The 14,068-nt window shown below is 41.3% G+C and overlaps 1 protein-coding gene across 1 annotated transcript; it reads right to left on the bottom strand.

Moving 5' to 3' along the window:
* Positions 1–102: 102 nt before the first annotated feature.
* On the bottom strand, positions 103–9,567 carry LOC109769102 (calcium-dependent protein kinase 11). Its single transcript, XM_020327841.4, has 8 exons — positions 8,628–9,567; positions 7,406–7,549; positions 7,152–7,304; positions 6,931–7,046; positions 6,683–6,850; positions 5,908–6,132; positions 5,707–5,835; positions 103–772 (listed from the first exon to the last, which is right to left on the bottom strand). Exons 1-7 carry the CDS (start codon positions 9,457–9,459, stop codon positions 5,713–5,715), a joined length of 1,761 nt encoding a protein of 586 aa, XP_020183430.1. The 5' UTR covers positions 9,460–9,567; the 3' UTR covers positions 103–772; positions 5,707–5,712.
* Positions 9,568–14,068: the final 4,501 nt, after the last annotated feature.

Here is a 14,068-nt window from a genome sequence, read left to right on the forward strand (position 1 = left end):
AGAATCAGTAACATTAAGCCTGGCCGGCAGCGACAGCGACCAAGGATGGTCGGCGAAAAAGATACTCAGGCAGAGCAATTGACAGACCAATAGGTCACAAGCTCACAAGATGCAAATCTTCTTCATCATCATCATCATCAGGCTTTAATTAGTCCGTGAAAAACGGACAATAATAGCAGGAGAATCGGTTTTCATTGGTCAGACATTTCATTTTGCCTACAGTACACACACACAGAGACAAGCACCTACCCTTACAAAAGCCAAGACGTACTAAGCCGCTATCCAATAATAATACAGATGAAGAGAATCAAACGTAGCAGCTGGAGTTTGGTTCCCCTTCCTCCCATAGCTTAGGGTCTCCCTGCCGCTGGTTTCAGAACGAGGGGAAAAACTGAAGAAGAAAAGGACACCTCTCCTACTCAACTCTCACGCTTTACTTACAACACGTGTACATGGCGGTTTCGCCGAGCATTTCTTACCGGCCGATGCTCTTGCGGATGTAAATTAATTAAGAGAATCATATCATACGATGTCATGTTGGGACACCCTAATGTCAGCTCTTGTGAGAGGCTTTTGGTACTCGGCCGAAATAGTTGGCTTCCCTTCAGCCTTAAGAGTTCAGAGACCCGACCCACCAAAACTCGGACCGAGGTGCCATGAAATCTTGATACCTGATCATCTGAATACCTGCCTGCGTGCAACAAGCCTTGGGAGCTACTCTGCTGCTGGGTTATCTTTTGTGGGTCGCTGAATGGCATATGGTTCACTACACCTGTAGAGAAACCAGAACAAAAACAGTCAGCACATGTGCAGAGCTGCTGGGTTACAGTTACACAGTCTACACCACCTCCATTTTAACAACTGAAGTCTGAAGGTATCTGTGCGTATGAGGAACTTATATCTACGATCTGAAAATGCTGTAAGCCAGTAACCAACTAGGACAAGAATTCAGAAACTATTTTAGTTTAGCACAAGTATTCGTTTTGGTTGTACTTTAATCTCTTTTTTTTGGCGGGGTTGCTTGAATCTCATTTTACCTAAACAGAAACAACATTATAATTAATGTATACTCCCTCCGTCCTTCGAAGACTGTACTTCCAACTTTGTTGGAGGGTCAAACTATCTTAAAGTTTGACCGAGTTTGTGCAAAAATATATCAATGTTTGTGAAACCAAATAGGAGTATGATGAAAATATATTTTATCATCAATCTATCTAATGCTACTAATTTGATTTCATAAATGTTGGTGTACTATTGTATAAATACAGTCAAACATAAAAAAGTTTGACTTTCCATCAAAGTTGTAAGTACACTCTTTCAAAGACGGAAGGAGTACTCTTTTCACTTAGTACGAAGAAATCACATAAAATGCACATTTATTAAGAAAACCAAATGAGCTTATCAAGGACACCAAGCTTATCATGATTTTCTGTACTCCCTCCGATCCATATTAACAGTTTACGAAGATGTATGCTAGATACGTCCGTTTCGGTGACAATTAATATGGATTTTATGTCAAAACAGTTTATTCCTCGCCACTTATTTGTTGCTCTGCTTTCTCGGATACATACTCCTCAAGGAGTTAATCTTCTTCTTTGTTTAACGGAAGAATGAACGTTAATTTATTTATCATTACGAATATGTTTGCCAGTAAAAATCTGGTGGCTTTGTATGATTGTAGACTTCAACACCTGTGAAATGAATTGCTCGTAACTTTACCACATAGTGGAAGTTGCAGCCTGTTGCTTCATGTAATGATGGCTTGAAGGCATTAATAACCTATTTGAATGTGGACATGGACTGAATGTGTGCCCTTTTCTTTCAGAAGTCCAAAAGCTTTTTTACTCGTCTTCTTTCTCAAATACGTAGAAAGAAGTCCACTTTAAACCCTGAACTATGGTGTCAAGTCCAGTTTGAACCCTGAATTAAACCATCCTTATTAAAGTGTAAATTTTCTAGAATTGTTCAAGTTCAACCGTAGCTTGGTTTTGTATTTTGGTGTTCTAAAAAATGTATTTTTTAACAGACGTAGAGAATGCTAGTAATTTATAACCTGCAATTCACAAAAAAAAAGTGCCTATTTGTGTCATGTGCAAAAATAGCAAAGATAGATATATTCGTCTTGTCTTCTTGTTTTGCACAGAAGACAAATTGTCATACTTTTTTAATAAACTTTTGCAGGTTCCCAGCTTGTACGAAAGACAATTTTTTTACATTTCCAAAACTTAGAAATGTGAAACTACCCTAAATAACCATGTTAGTGTTTCGACGGTGGTTTCATATTCCGAGGTTCTATAAAAATATTAAAACAATTAACTGTTGCGCAGAAGCTGAATATAAGAACGAAAAATAATCATCAACCAACATGACATAAATAATAGCATTCCCTACATCCATGAATTTTTTTCACGTTTTCTTAAAGGCTGAAATACAAAAACACTTTTCAAAACCGTCTAGGTTTTAAATGGTTTTATAAAGTTCAGGATATAATAGAGATGGTTTCTAGTTTAGGGTTCAAGTCGGACGAAGCTCAATAGTTCAGGATTCAGAATGGACTTCAGAATTTTGGGCTTTGGGCTACTGCAGTTGGAAGTGCTTATATTAACACATATTCTTATGGAGGAACTGCATAACATTCACCACACAAATAGTCTACCACAACCATCACAATTAGTTCACTGGCAATTTTGTCTTCCCATGGTTTGTTTTGAACTGTACTAGTGTCGACGCATGATACATCAATATAATCCAAATAAATGGATGAGTGTTATGCTATCAGTCATATGATTGTATCCAATCATACAGATAACTGATCATAGACTGAAACAACTCATCTAACTCTGGTAAGGCAAATGAAAATCATGCGGTTGCATTTGCAGTTTTTATACTGGAGGAAAAGGTGTACTATCAGATATATCAAGGTGGGAGAAGAAAATTCAAAATTCTTCCAGGCCATGGCAACTGAGAGGTATAGGAAGAATTCTATTGCTAGCCTGCAACTGTCTGATGGAACAGTTTCTACAGATCATGGGGAAATAGCTAAGGAATTTTTGGTTGCTTTCAAGGGAAGAATGGGAACTGTTAAGCCAATTTTGTTGGGTAATGAAATCCTCTCACTAATCCCTAAAGTGCAAGGTCTTGAGGTGCTCACAAAACCTTTTCAGCTGCAAGAGATTGAAAAGGTCATAAAAGAAATGCCCATTGATAAGGCACCAGGGCCAGATGGTTTTAATGGCCTTTTTATGAAGAGATGCTGGTCAATCATTTCCAGTGATTTTATTCAGTTGGTCAACGAGTTTCATGCAGGAACTGCTCTTTTGGAAAACCTCAATGAAGCTTTCATTACTTTAATCCCAAAAAAGCAAACACCTGAGGGTGTAGGAGATTTTAGGCCAATCTCTTTGACAAGTGTGGGACTGAAGTTTCTGACTAAGCTGGCAGCTAACAGGTTTCAGGATGAAATCACCAACTGTGTTCATAAGAATCAGTATGGCTTCATTAAATCAAGAACAATTCAGGATTGTATTGCTTGGACTTTTGAGTATATTCACCAATGCAACCATTCCAAGAAGCCAATCATACTGCTCAAGCTTGACTTTGAAAAGGCTTTTGACTCTATTCAGCATGAGGCAATTTTGAAAATTCTTGTGGCAAAAGGTTTTGATAGCAAATGGATAACATGGGTTCAACAACTATTATCTTCTGCAACCTCATCTATCCTGTTAAATGGTGTGCCTGGAAATCATTTCAAGTGCAAATGTGGTGTTAAGCAAGGAGATCCTATCTCTCCTTTGCTTTTTGTGATTGCTGCTGATCTTCTGCAAACCATGATCAATGATCTTTTGTGTAGGGGCCTGCTTACCTTGCCATTGGCAACACATGATCCTGATTATCCAGTAGTACAATATGCAGATGATACTTTACTGTTTGTGAATGCTAACCCAGCTCAGTTGGAGGTCCTCAAAACAGTGCTCAACTCCTTTTCCTTGGCAACTGGACTGCAAATCAACTTCCATAAGTCTTCAATGTACCCAATCAATGTGGAAGCCTCTGTTGCTTCTGCACTTGCTGCACAGTTTGGTTGCCAGCTTGGTTCTATGCCCTTCACTTATTTGGGACTTCCTGTTGGGACCACTCGGCCCAAAATGTTGATTTGCTACCTTTGGTGGACTGCATGGAAAGAAGGCTAACTGCTAGTTCCTGGTTTTTACCACAAGGCAGTAGATTGCAGCTGGTAAATTCAGTGATATCTTCACTGCCTATATTCTTCCTTTGCAGTCTCTCCTTGCCACAAGGTATTCTTAAGCAGTTAGAAAGGATTCAAAGGCAGTGCCTCTGGAGGAAATATGGTCAGGAAAAGGGTCACTCTTTGGCTGCTTGGCCCCTTGTCTGTAGGCCTAAGATGAAGGGTGGGCTTGGAATTCTGAATTTGGGACTACAGAATGATGCTCCGCTCCTTAAGTACCTGAATAAATTCTATAATAAAGCAGATGTGCCATGGGTTCGTTTGGTGTGGGACTCATATTACTTTCAGAGAATTCCTCATGACACTATTCTTTGTGGCTCATTCTGGTGGCGGGACATTTGTAAATTAATGGACAAGTATCGGGCTGTTACCTCTGTAACTGTTGGCAAAGGAGATTCTGTGCTATTTTGGTCTGATCATTGGGAGATTGGCCAGTCTTGCATTCCTCTGCAAGAAAGGTTTCCAAGGCTTTTCTCTTTTTGCCTGCAGAAGAACCTTTCTGTCATGGAGGTGGTACAGGCAGGAAATTTGCAACAAATGTTTTCTTTACCATTGTCTGAACTGGCTTTTAGGGAGTTAAATCAGCTATCAAGCTTGTTATCTGTAACTTCCTTGGACAATGGTTGTAATGATATCTGGGCTTGGAGGCATGGGAAAAAGGCGGAGTACTCAGCAAAAAAGTACTATGATTTTGTCCACCAGCCTGTTATTGCCAATCCTATTCTCAGCTGGGTTTGGAAAAGCTGCTGCACCATGACAATTAAGATGTTTGCCTGGCTGGTAATTATGGACAGAGTTAACACCAAGGACATGATCCAACGACGCCATTGGAGAATTGATGATGGACCTAGCTGTGTCCTATGCCCAACTGGAGTAATTGAGGATAGGAACCATCTGTTCTTCCAATGTAACTTCAGTATGAGAATCTGGAACTACCTGCAAGTTTCCTGGTTGGATAGCAATGATATGGTGCAAATTTCCTTACATGCCAGGAAGGAGTTTAATAAGCCCTTTTTCTCTGAGGTGGTTTTTCTTGCATGGTGGAATATTTGGAAAGTTAGGAATGACAGGGCTTTTAGACATGTCAACCCAACTTTCAGGCAGTGGAGAAATGGGTTTGTTCATGATATTACTCTTCTTTCACACCGGATCAAGACCAGATACAAGGAGGCTCTACTCAAATGGATTGATTTCCTGCCTCCTTGAGGGCCATCTATTTTGTACCTTCTTTCATTCCTAGTTGTACATTTTAGTGTTTTTTCCTTTGTTTCTCTTAGATCTCTATAGCCTATCTTGTATAGCTTTTCTTTCTCCTTGTTCCTTCTCTTGAGGAACTTTGTACTTGTTCTTTTTCATATTTTAATAAAATGCTGTGGGGTGTAAGCCCTGCAGTCTTCCAGGTCAAAAAAAAGAAGAATATCTAATATTATCAATCAGTAGGGAAGACACCCATATGTTACCTTCGTTTACCGAAGCTTCAGTGCATCTCCAAGACCAAAGTTCACATTGCTTTGCTGTCCCTTTCTACCCAGTGGATTATTTCCTTTCTGCATCATTTCGACAAACTCATTGTAGTCGATCTTTCCATCCTGCAAAAGGTGGTGGACAATGAGACAAAACTGTTGTTGGCAATTTAAAACCTGAACAATGAATCTACTTACATTGTCCTTATCGACATCTCCGATAATATCTTCAATACGGGTGTCTCCAATACCAAACTCCTCGCATGCCTTTTGGAGCTCATCTTGAGTAATGTAACCACTGCCGTCTTTATCAAAGTATTGAAAGGCTGCAAAGAGCTTATCGTCCTTCTCAACTTTGTTCATATGCATAGTTGCAGCAATGAACTCCCCATAATCAATGGTACCACTATTGTCAATATCGGCCTGACATTTTCATGAAATGAGCTTGAATTTCATTTGGAGCAGAGTCAAAAACGAAAACAGTATCATCATAAGAGTAACCGTAACTACTTGATAAACTTTCGCAACTATTGCGTATCTGAAAACACAGTAAGCCTCCAAACAACAGTTGTTTTCTGCCTACGCAAAATGATATAAGATGACAGACAGTTCCAAATGAAGCAGGTTTAACAAAAAAAATCAAGTGAGATCAAGATGGCGTTTGAGCAGCGTGGGCATCAGCTGGAGTAGCCACTGCCTAGTGAGTAGGATTAAGGCACAGGATTCTTGGGCAAGTGGTGCTTGCCCAAACTCCAAAAAGTTCCTATCTCCACCACAAAAAAAATAAAGGGGGATGTAGGCATTACTCGCAATTTTATTATTTTCAATATACGAAAATGGTAGAAATTTATTTAACCTCAATTGAAGAGTAAGGAGATTGTCCAGGTGAGGTTCAAATTTTTTTTTGAACAGTGATCAATTATTTCTGTGTAGTTGAGGAACAAATGTACAGAGATCATCTCAAAATACTTACTGCTTCCATTAAAGCATCAATTTCTGAGTCCATCAGAGTAGCACCAACTCGCCGCAAGCCAGTTTTTAGCTCCTCCAATGTGATATGACCGCTGTTATCAGTGTCTAGCATTTTAAACATTTCTTTCAATCCTGCAATCTCTTCTTCAGACAAACTCTCGGCAATAACCTACAATTGTATGTAAAATAGAACATCAACACAAATACAGATTGTATAACACCAATTACAAATTTAATACCAATACTCACCCTAAGGGCCATTTTCTTTAGTTTGTTCATTGCAGAAAATTGTTTTAACCGACTTAGGACAGCAGAATCAAGAGGTTTATCAGGAGCAACTCCATCAACACAAACCCAAGGGTGACCTAGCACAAGACAGGTGATTAGAGGATATTTTGTATAAACTAGCGGCGAGTAATTATTCTTTAAGTACCGACTTATATTTATAGCTGTACTACCATACTACTCACATAGCGCTTCGTGGGCAGTCAATCTCTTCCTTGGATCACGATTAAGCATTTTCCTGACCAAATCCTTCGCACTCTCTGAGATACTAGGCCAGGGATCAGTTGTAAAGTCCAGCTCACCTTTCAAAACTTGTTCAAATATCCCTTGTTCACTTTCTGCTCGGAAAACCACAAGCAAAATCAGTCGGATGCAGCTTGCATACATTACGCAAAATCGTAATGCGGCATTTTACTAAAACAGTTACACATAACCTCACCATCCCAGAATGGAGGAACCCCACTCAACAAGATATAGATTATTACACCAGCACTCCAGACGTCAACTTCACGCCCATAGTTCTTTAGAAGAACCTCAGGTGCAACATAGTATGGACTTCCAACTACATCTGTAAACATCTGACCTGCACGATCAATTACATTATGCGTCAGAACAAAAATAAAATAGCGTTTGGAAATAATTTGGTAGAGTGTGTAAGAGCATCATCCAAACATCGATATGGTTCGTTCTCTGTAGCTAGTAATTCAGGGATAGAACACAGATAACAGCTACCACACTTTTCATATCTAGTAGCCCTGTCTCTAAGAAAAGCGGCGAGGATCTGCAGGTGCAAATCTACTTAAGTTGCTATTTCACACCTCAGAAAGAAACTGGCAATGAAGATTTTTTTCATCCTATAATCAGGTTGTCTTATGTGCACCCGGTGGGCCAAGGAGCAACCTTAATTAAAAAAAATGGTCTACGGTTGTTATCAGGCACTTCAAAATGCTCTAAGTTTGAAATGTTTAGTACAGTAGTAGAAAACAATAAATATTTGCTGTAGAATTGGACTGTACTACCAAAATCTCGAATGCGAATTGTCAGTTGTGCAGAGAAAACCCAGCGGCATCGTGGCAGAGCGGTGAATTTGGATTTCGGAGTCAGTTTTTTTAGGAAAATGGCATGAGCACTGACTATTCTATAATAAAATCATGGTTACAAGTGTCAATTTCTTAAAGGAACCGGCAGAAAAACGTACGGCAGCAATGATGCCAACGTACGGCAGCAATGACAGCCCGTGCACAACAAGAGGCCAAGCTATCATCCATTTTACCTTTCCATTACGACGATGGGGAAAGACTACAATAGAAGATGGGCATAGGATAGAAAAATAGAAAAACAAATATGGAGAGCCCGAAGTTGAGGCCGTTGGATCTTTAATGGGTGCTTCAGATTTCCCACGTGGGCTGGTGGATTCTCTGTACATTTCATGAAAAGCTCCCCGTGTGACTGCTATATACAATAAAGATCCTCCCAGCTACTCCCAAGTGCCTGATCTGAAGCACCCATTGAAGATCCAACGGTTCATATTTGTTTTTCTATTTTTCTATCCTATGCCCATCTTCTATTGTAGTCTTTCCCACCACGTGAGGGAATCGCACCATCGAAACATACATCACGAAATACACAGCGTTGCATTGCATTGTTTGAGGCGACCATACCTGGCGTGAAGAAGATGGAGAGCCCGAAATCGATGGCCTTGAGCGGCGAGTCCTCCTGAGTATTGATGAACAAGAAATTCTCCGGCTTGAGATCCCTGTGCATCACGCCGAGCGAGTGGCACGCCTCGATGACGCCGACGATCACCCTGGTGAGCTGCGCCGCGGCCTTCTCGGAGTAGTGCCCCCTCTGGATGATCCTGTCGAACAGCTCGCCGCCGGCGCAGAGCTCCATGACAAGCTGCACGGCGACGGCGTCCTCGTAGGCGCCGACGATGGAGACGACGCTGCTGTGCCCGGCCAGGTGGTGCATGATCTGGATCTCGCGGCGCACGTCCTCCACGTCCTCATCGGTGAGCAGCTTCCGCTTGGCGATGGACTTGCAGGCGTACTCCTTCCCCGTGGCCTTCTCGACGCAGAGGTAGGTGGTGCCGAACTGGCCCTGCCCCAGCTTCTTGCCGATGGTGTAGAGGTCCTTGAGTTTGGCGGTGTTGACGTCGCGCTTGAGGACGGAGTCGGCCTGGAGGCCGGCGCTCTGGACGCGCTTGACCTTGGGCACGGGCTTCTTCGCCGTGGGGGCCATCGACATCTGCCGCTGCGTCTCGGCGCGCTTGGGGGGCGGCGGGTCGGAGGGGCGCGCGCCGCCATGCGAGGAGGAGTGCTCGCCGGGGGGGATGGTGACGGGCTCGGGCGCCTTCTGCTCGGAGGTGGACGCCGGGGGGGTGTCGGTGGCCGGCGCCTGCTCGGCGGGCTTCGCGCGCCAGATGGCGACGGAGGCGAGGAAGCCGCTGCGGCCGGCGCCGTTGGGGCCGGCGCCGACGCAGCTGTTCCCCATAGCCGGGAGACCCTACGGGGACGGCCGCGGCGGCGGCGACGGTGGCATTGGAGACGAGCGGTGGAGGGGCCGCGAGGGCGCGGGCGGTTGCTCGCTTGGATCGGGGAGGCGCGGAGAGAGAGAAGGGGAGGGAAATGACGGACGGAGCGAGAACCAAATGTGGTGGGCCCAGCGGGGCAGGTCTGTGCGACTGCCGTGTGGGCCTCGCCGGTTGCTGCCCTGTAGGACTGGTTGTCAGTGGGCAAGGGAGGGTGGCGGGAGCTTTGGACGGACGGGCGGGATGCGGATCCAAGTCTATTTCCTTCCCAACGCCTAAATAATCGGTTTTGCTTTACTAAATAAATAAACCTGAAGTTCAAAAAAAAATAAAAAAATAAACCTGTATATATAAACGGACCCTAAACTAACGCAGCACGGACACATATTTGCAAGGTATCTTTGTTGAAACTCGCCGCCTCTTGGTCCTTGTACATCTCCAAGCCTTGCCTGGCGCCAGTTCCAACGCCCAGGGCCACTCCGGGCGTGGCGGTTTTCTGTCATGCCGGTTGCGACCAACGGTGGACTCCTCATCTCCGACTCCAGACCTGGAGGCTTTGGGATTGCTCAAGCGCTGGCCAAGGAGAAATCTTTGTTCCGATTGTCAATGCTGGCAGCGGCGACACCCACGGGGTGCTGTTTTTCCTTCTTGAAGACGCTCCTCATGCATTCCTCTTCGAGCTCGGGAAAAGCCCTAGGTCCGGTTCTCCGGAGCGGATGTTGACGACGTCATGACGTCGTTTTTCTTCATGAGGACTCTATCTTGCTTGCTCGCGGCGACCACGGCGTTGCTTTTGGTGATGTTGGACTTCATGCTCGTGCTCTCCGCCCCTCTAGATCGTGACTTTGGGTTTGGCTGTGTTATATCTTCTGTTTGGACTGAGCATGTCTTGTCCCTGTGCTCTAGGCATCATCTTTACGCCTTTTTTTGTTCGTGTCATGTGTTGTACCCTCTCTTTGTATCCATTTCATTCCCTTCTATCAATGAAAATGTATGCAAGCTTTGTGTATTCACGAAAAAAAGTTTTTATAGAATTTTTGGAGGACTATAACCAAAAAAAATTGCATGGGGTGTTTGATTCGTAGCATTAGATCTAACAGGTAATTTCCTAAAAATCTCTTGCACTGTATTTCAAAGAAATTTTTTCCGTACACTCCACCCTTTTGAAAACAATAGTTAAACAACATTTTTTGCAGGGGAAAACATGTTTTTTTATTGTGATAAAATAGAGTGGACATGGACGATCGAGTTGTCTCCTGTATGTGGGTGAGAATCCTCAAGATCTAATGGCCTATATAATAGTAGTTATGCTTCTAGTCCGCTAAAAGCGTAGTGAATGTTTAAAATTAGGACCGGCCCATGGGGAGGGCGCGAGGTGCCTGCCGCCCCAAGCTCCTAAAATCCAGAGGCCCCACCCAGGTTCATAGGTAGTCCATGGGCCAATGGCCCATCGGGGATGGAAAAGGTAGGCTAACGTTCAATCCACAACAAAGTAGCTAACGAGAGGTCCTATGTGGGAGCTCCTACTGGACGCTCGTTGCGTCCAACAGGGCGCCGACGCACAGGGGGCGACCCAACTGGGCCAGCCCAAACTAGCGAACAGAAGTCGAAATAGGGCGCCGACGCGACTGGGCCAGCCCAAGCTAGCGAACAGCAGTCGAACTAAGAAAATTTCAGGCTTTTGTAAGAATCGAACCCTGGATCCTGGATCTCATGCTCACGAAGAAGTGCTAGTACCAGTTGAGCTATTGTACGTTGTTGTATATTTGGCTGCGCGAAATACTTACAAACCGTAACTAGCACCGATACCCTTCTCAAAAAAAAGAAAAAACTAGCGCCGATACTATTTTTTTTTAAATTTCAAACGCAAAACAATTTTGTTTGAAAAAAATGCGAACGTTTACGAAACACAAACGCATTCCAAATTTGTGAAGAAATTTTTAGAATATTAGACATTTTAAATTCCATAAAAACTTGTGACACGAACATTTTTTGAACATCTGGAACAATATTTGAAAACACGAACTTTTTTTTGAAAACTGGAACATTTCTTTGAAAGTCCAAACCAAAATTTGAAACACGAACATTTTTTAAACATCTAGAACTTTTTTTTGGAAAAAAGCTGGAGTGTTTTATGTAACACAAACACTTTACAACTTTGTAAAAGAATTATTTACATACAGAAACATTTTCAAAAACCAGAACATTTTCTAAAATTTTGAACAAATTTTGAAAAATGGAACATTTTCTGAAATTCCCAAACAGATCTTAATTTATGAACAAATTTTAACCATTGAATTTGTGAAAACATATGAAAAAAGGAACATTTTTTTGAAATTTCTAGATTTTTTTGATTATGTGAACACAATTGAAAAATGTGAAAGTTTTCTGAATTTGCGAACAAATTTTGAAAATGGTAACATTTTTCGGATTTTGTGAACAATTTTTGAAAACAGACACAATTTCTAAAACAGGAATATTTTCTAATTCATGAACAAAATTTTAAAGTGCGAACATTTTTTTATTTATGAAAAAAATTTAAAACCTGAATATTTTCTGAATTATTGAACAAATATGGAAGATAAAAACATATTTCTTGAACCGAACATTTTTTAGTTTGTGAACAAAAAATTAAAAGGACAAACACTTTTTGAAATTTGGAACATTTTTTGAAAATAAGAGAACAACTTTTGAAATTCTAAACTTTTTCGAAATTTCTGAACAAAAATTTCAAATCAGGAACATTTTCTGAAAAATCAAACGAAATTTGAAACTTTTAGTTTTTTCTAAATTTCTGAAACATTCGTTAAAAATAGAAAAAAGTTCAAAAAGAAAAGAGCAAGAAGAAAGAAAATAAAAAACAGAGAGAAAAAAAGAAACAGAAAAAAAGAAACAGAAGAGATGAAAAAGAAAAGATTAATCAAAAGTGAAAACGAAAAAAAATATATAAAAAGAAAAACCTGTGCAGGAACCTTCTAGAAAGTTCCCAAAACCGGAAAAAATCCGGCTGGGAACGCTAACAGGCCGGCCCACCCCCCTAGCGCTCGGTCCATACCTGTGCGGTAGCCCAACTGTTTGCCGCAAAGAGCGGCAAATAGGGTTTTCCGTCCTATGTGACACACTCAGCGTCTAATAGGGACGTCCACCCACAGCGAGCCACGATTGGACCAACCCATTTACTGCACCTCTATTGCATGGTACACTATAGCAGACCGATCCGTTCTAGCGACTCCTACTGTAGGTCTGTAGCTATCCAATTCATTTTAGGGCCCCGATGTAGCGAACCGGGCACGGTAGCCTTGGGTTACTGTAGCAACCTGTTTTTAATCACTTCTTATTTTGAACCTTTTGAAAAGCGAACAAATCTTGAAATTTATGAAGATTGTTTGGGAACGCGGTCATTTTTTGAATTATGAACATTTTTGAGACTACGATTATTTTTTTATGAAAATTTCAACCTTTTTTAAAAACACAAACATTTTATAAAATGGGTACATTTTTAGATTTTTTAACAAATTTTGAAAACAATTTTTTTTAAATTCCCCATTTTTTGTAAATGCGGACATTTTTCTAAAACCCATTTTTTTTTGAATTTCTGAACAAGTTTTGAAAATGAGATTTTCAAAATTCAAGACATTTTTTGAGAAATTGTCATGTTTTAAATTAAAAAATGATCATTTTTTAGAAAGCAAACATTTTTAAAATAAAATAAAATGGAAAATAAACAGAAAAATGCTAAAAGAAACAACAAGAAAAAAAATAAGACGTGAACCGGTGAGAAGCCTTCTAGAAAGTTTCTAACACCAAGGTTTGTGCTCGGTGTTACTACCTATTCCTACCCTTGTCTCAAAAAAAAAAACCTATTCCTACCCTTCCTTCCTCTTATAAAAATTGTCAGGATTTTCACTTAGCATTGCAATATTAGAAGCCCTAACCTTATTGTTCGATTATGAATTGTCATTTGTCGGCACCGTCGACTCTAGTAGCAAGTCAAAGTGTGTACCTTTGTCAATAGGATATATAGTAGTATTTACACAAGGCACGGCACTTATGTAGTGTAGCAGAGGTTAGTAGCGCAAAGTAGGTTGAAGCACATGTTTGATTCTGAGTTATACCATAATGTACACTTCGTCAATCAAAAACTAAAAAAATTAGTAAATGAAGAAAATGTGGTGGGTGGTACAAAACCTGCCGAATCTGAAGGAAGACGAATACTGTAAGTTGCATTCCTTGATTATGAGACGATGTCTACTCCCTAAGCTGCATCAAATTATTTGTGAACTTATTTACTTAACTCAAATGAACAATTTTTTTATATATTATGGGCTTGAATTTTAGTTTCGCCCTAGCCCCTAAAATCTCAGGACCGGCCCGGTGTTTAGCACATGTTCTTTGATAAGCTTCAATGGTACCTTCTAAAAAAAAGTTGCCTAAAATATTGTGTGAACGCACGCACAGTTTTTGTAGCCATTGGATCCACATCCAACCATCACAATCTGCTCAGGTATCCAATAAATATACCACTTGAACCTAACCCTAAACCATCTCCCTCCCATCTCGCCGCCGCCGCAT

This window comes from Aegilops tauschii, chromosome 5, assembly GCF_002575655.3.
Source record: "Aegilops tauschii subsp. strangulata cultivar AL8/78 chromosome 5, Aet v6.0, whole genome shotgun sequence".
Lineage (NCBI taxonomy): Eukaryota > Viridiplantae > Streptophyta > Magnoliopsida > Poales > Poaceae > Aegilops > Aegilops tauschii.

What these genes read in the sequence shown, in the direction of transcription:
- LOC109769102 (XM_020327841.4), bottom strand. Translation starts at nt 9,459, where the DNA reads ATGGGGAACAGCTGCGTCGGCGCCGGCCCCAACGGCGCCGGCCGCAGC. An exon ending in GGTTCCTCCATTCTGGGATG is followed by an intron (nt 7,305 to 7,405) that starts GTGAGGTTATGT and finishes TTTTCCGAGCAG; the next exon opens with AAAGTGAACAAGGGATATTT. An exon ending in GACTGCCCACGAAGCGCTAT is followed by an intron (nt 7,047 to 7,151) that starts GTGAGTAGTATG and finishes GTCTTGTGCTAG; the next exon opens with GTCACCCTTGGGTTTGTGTT.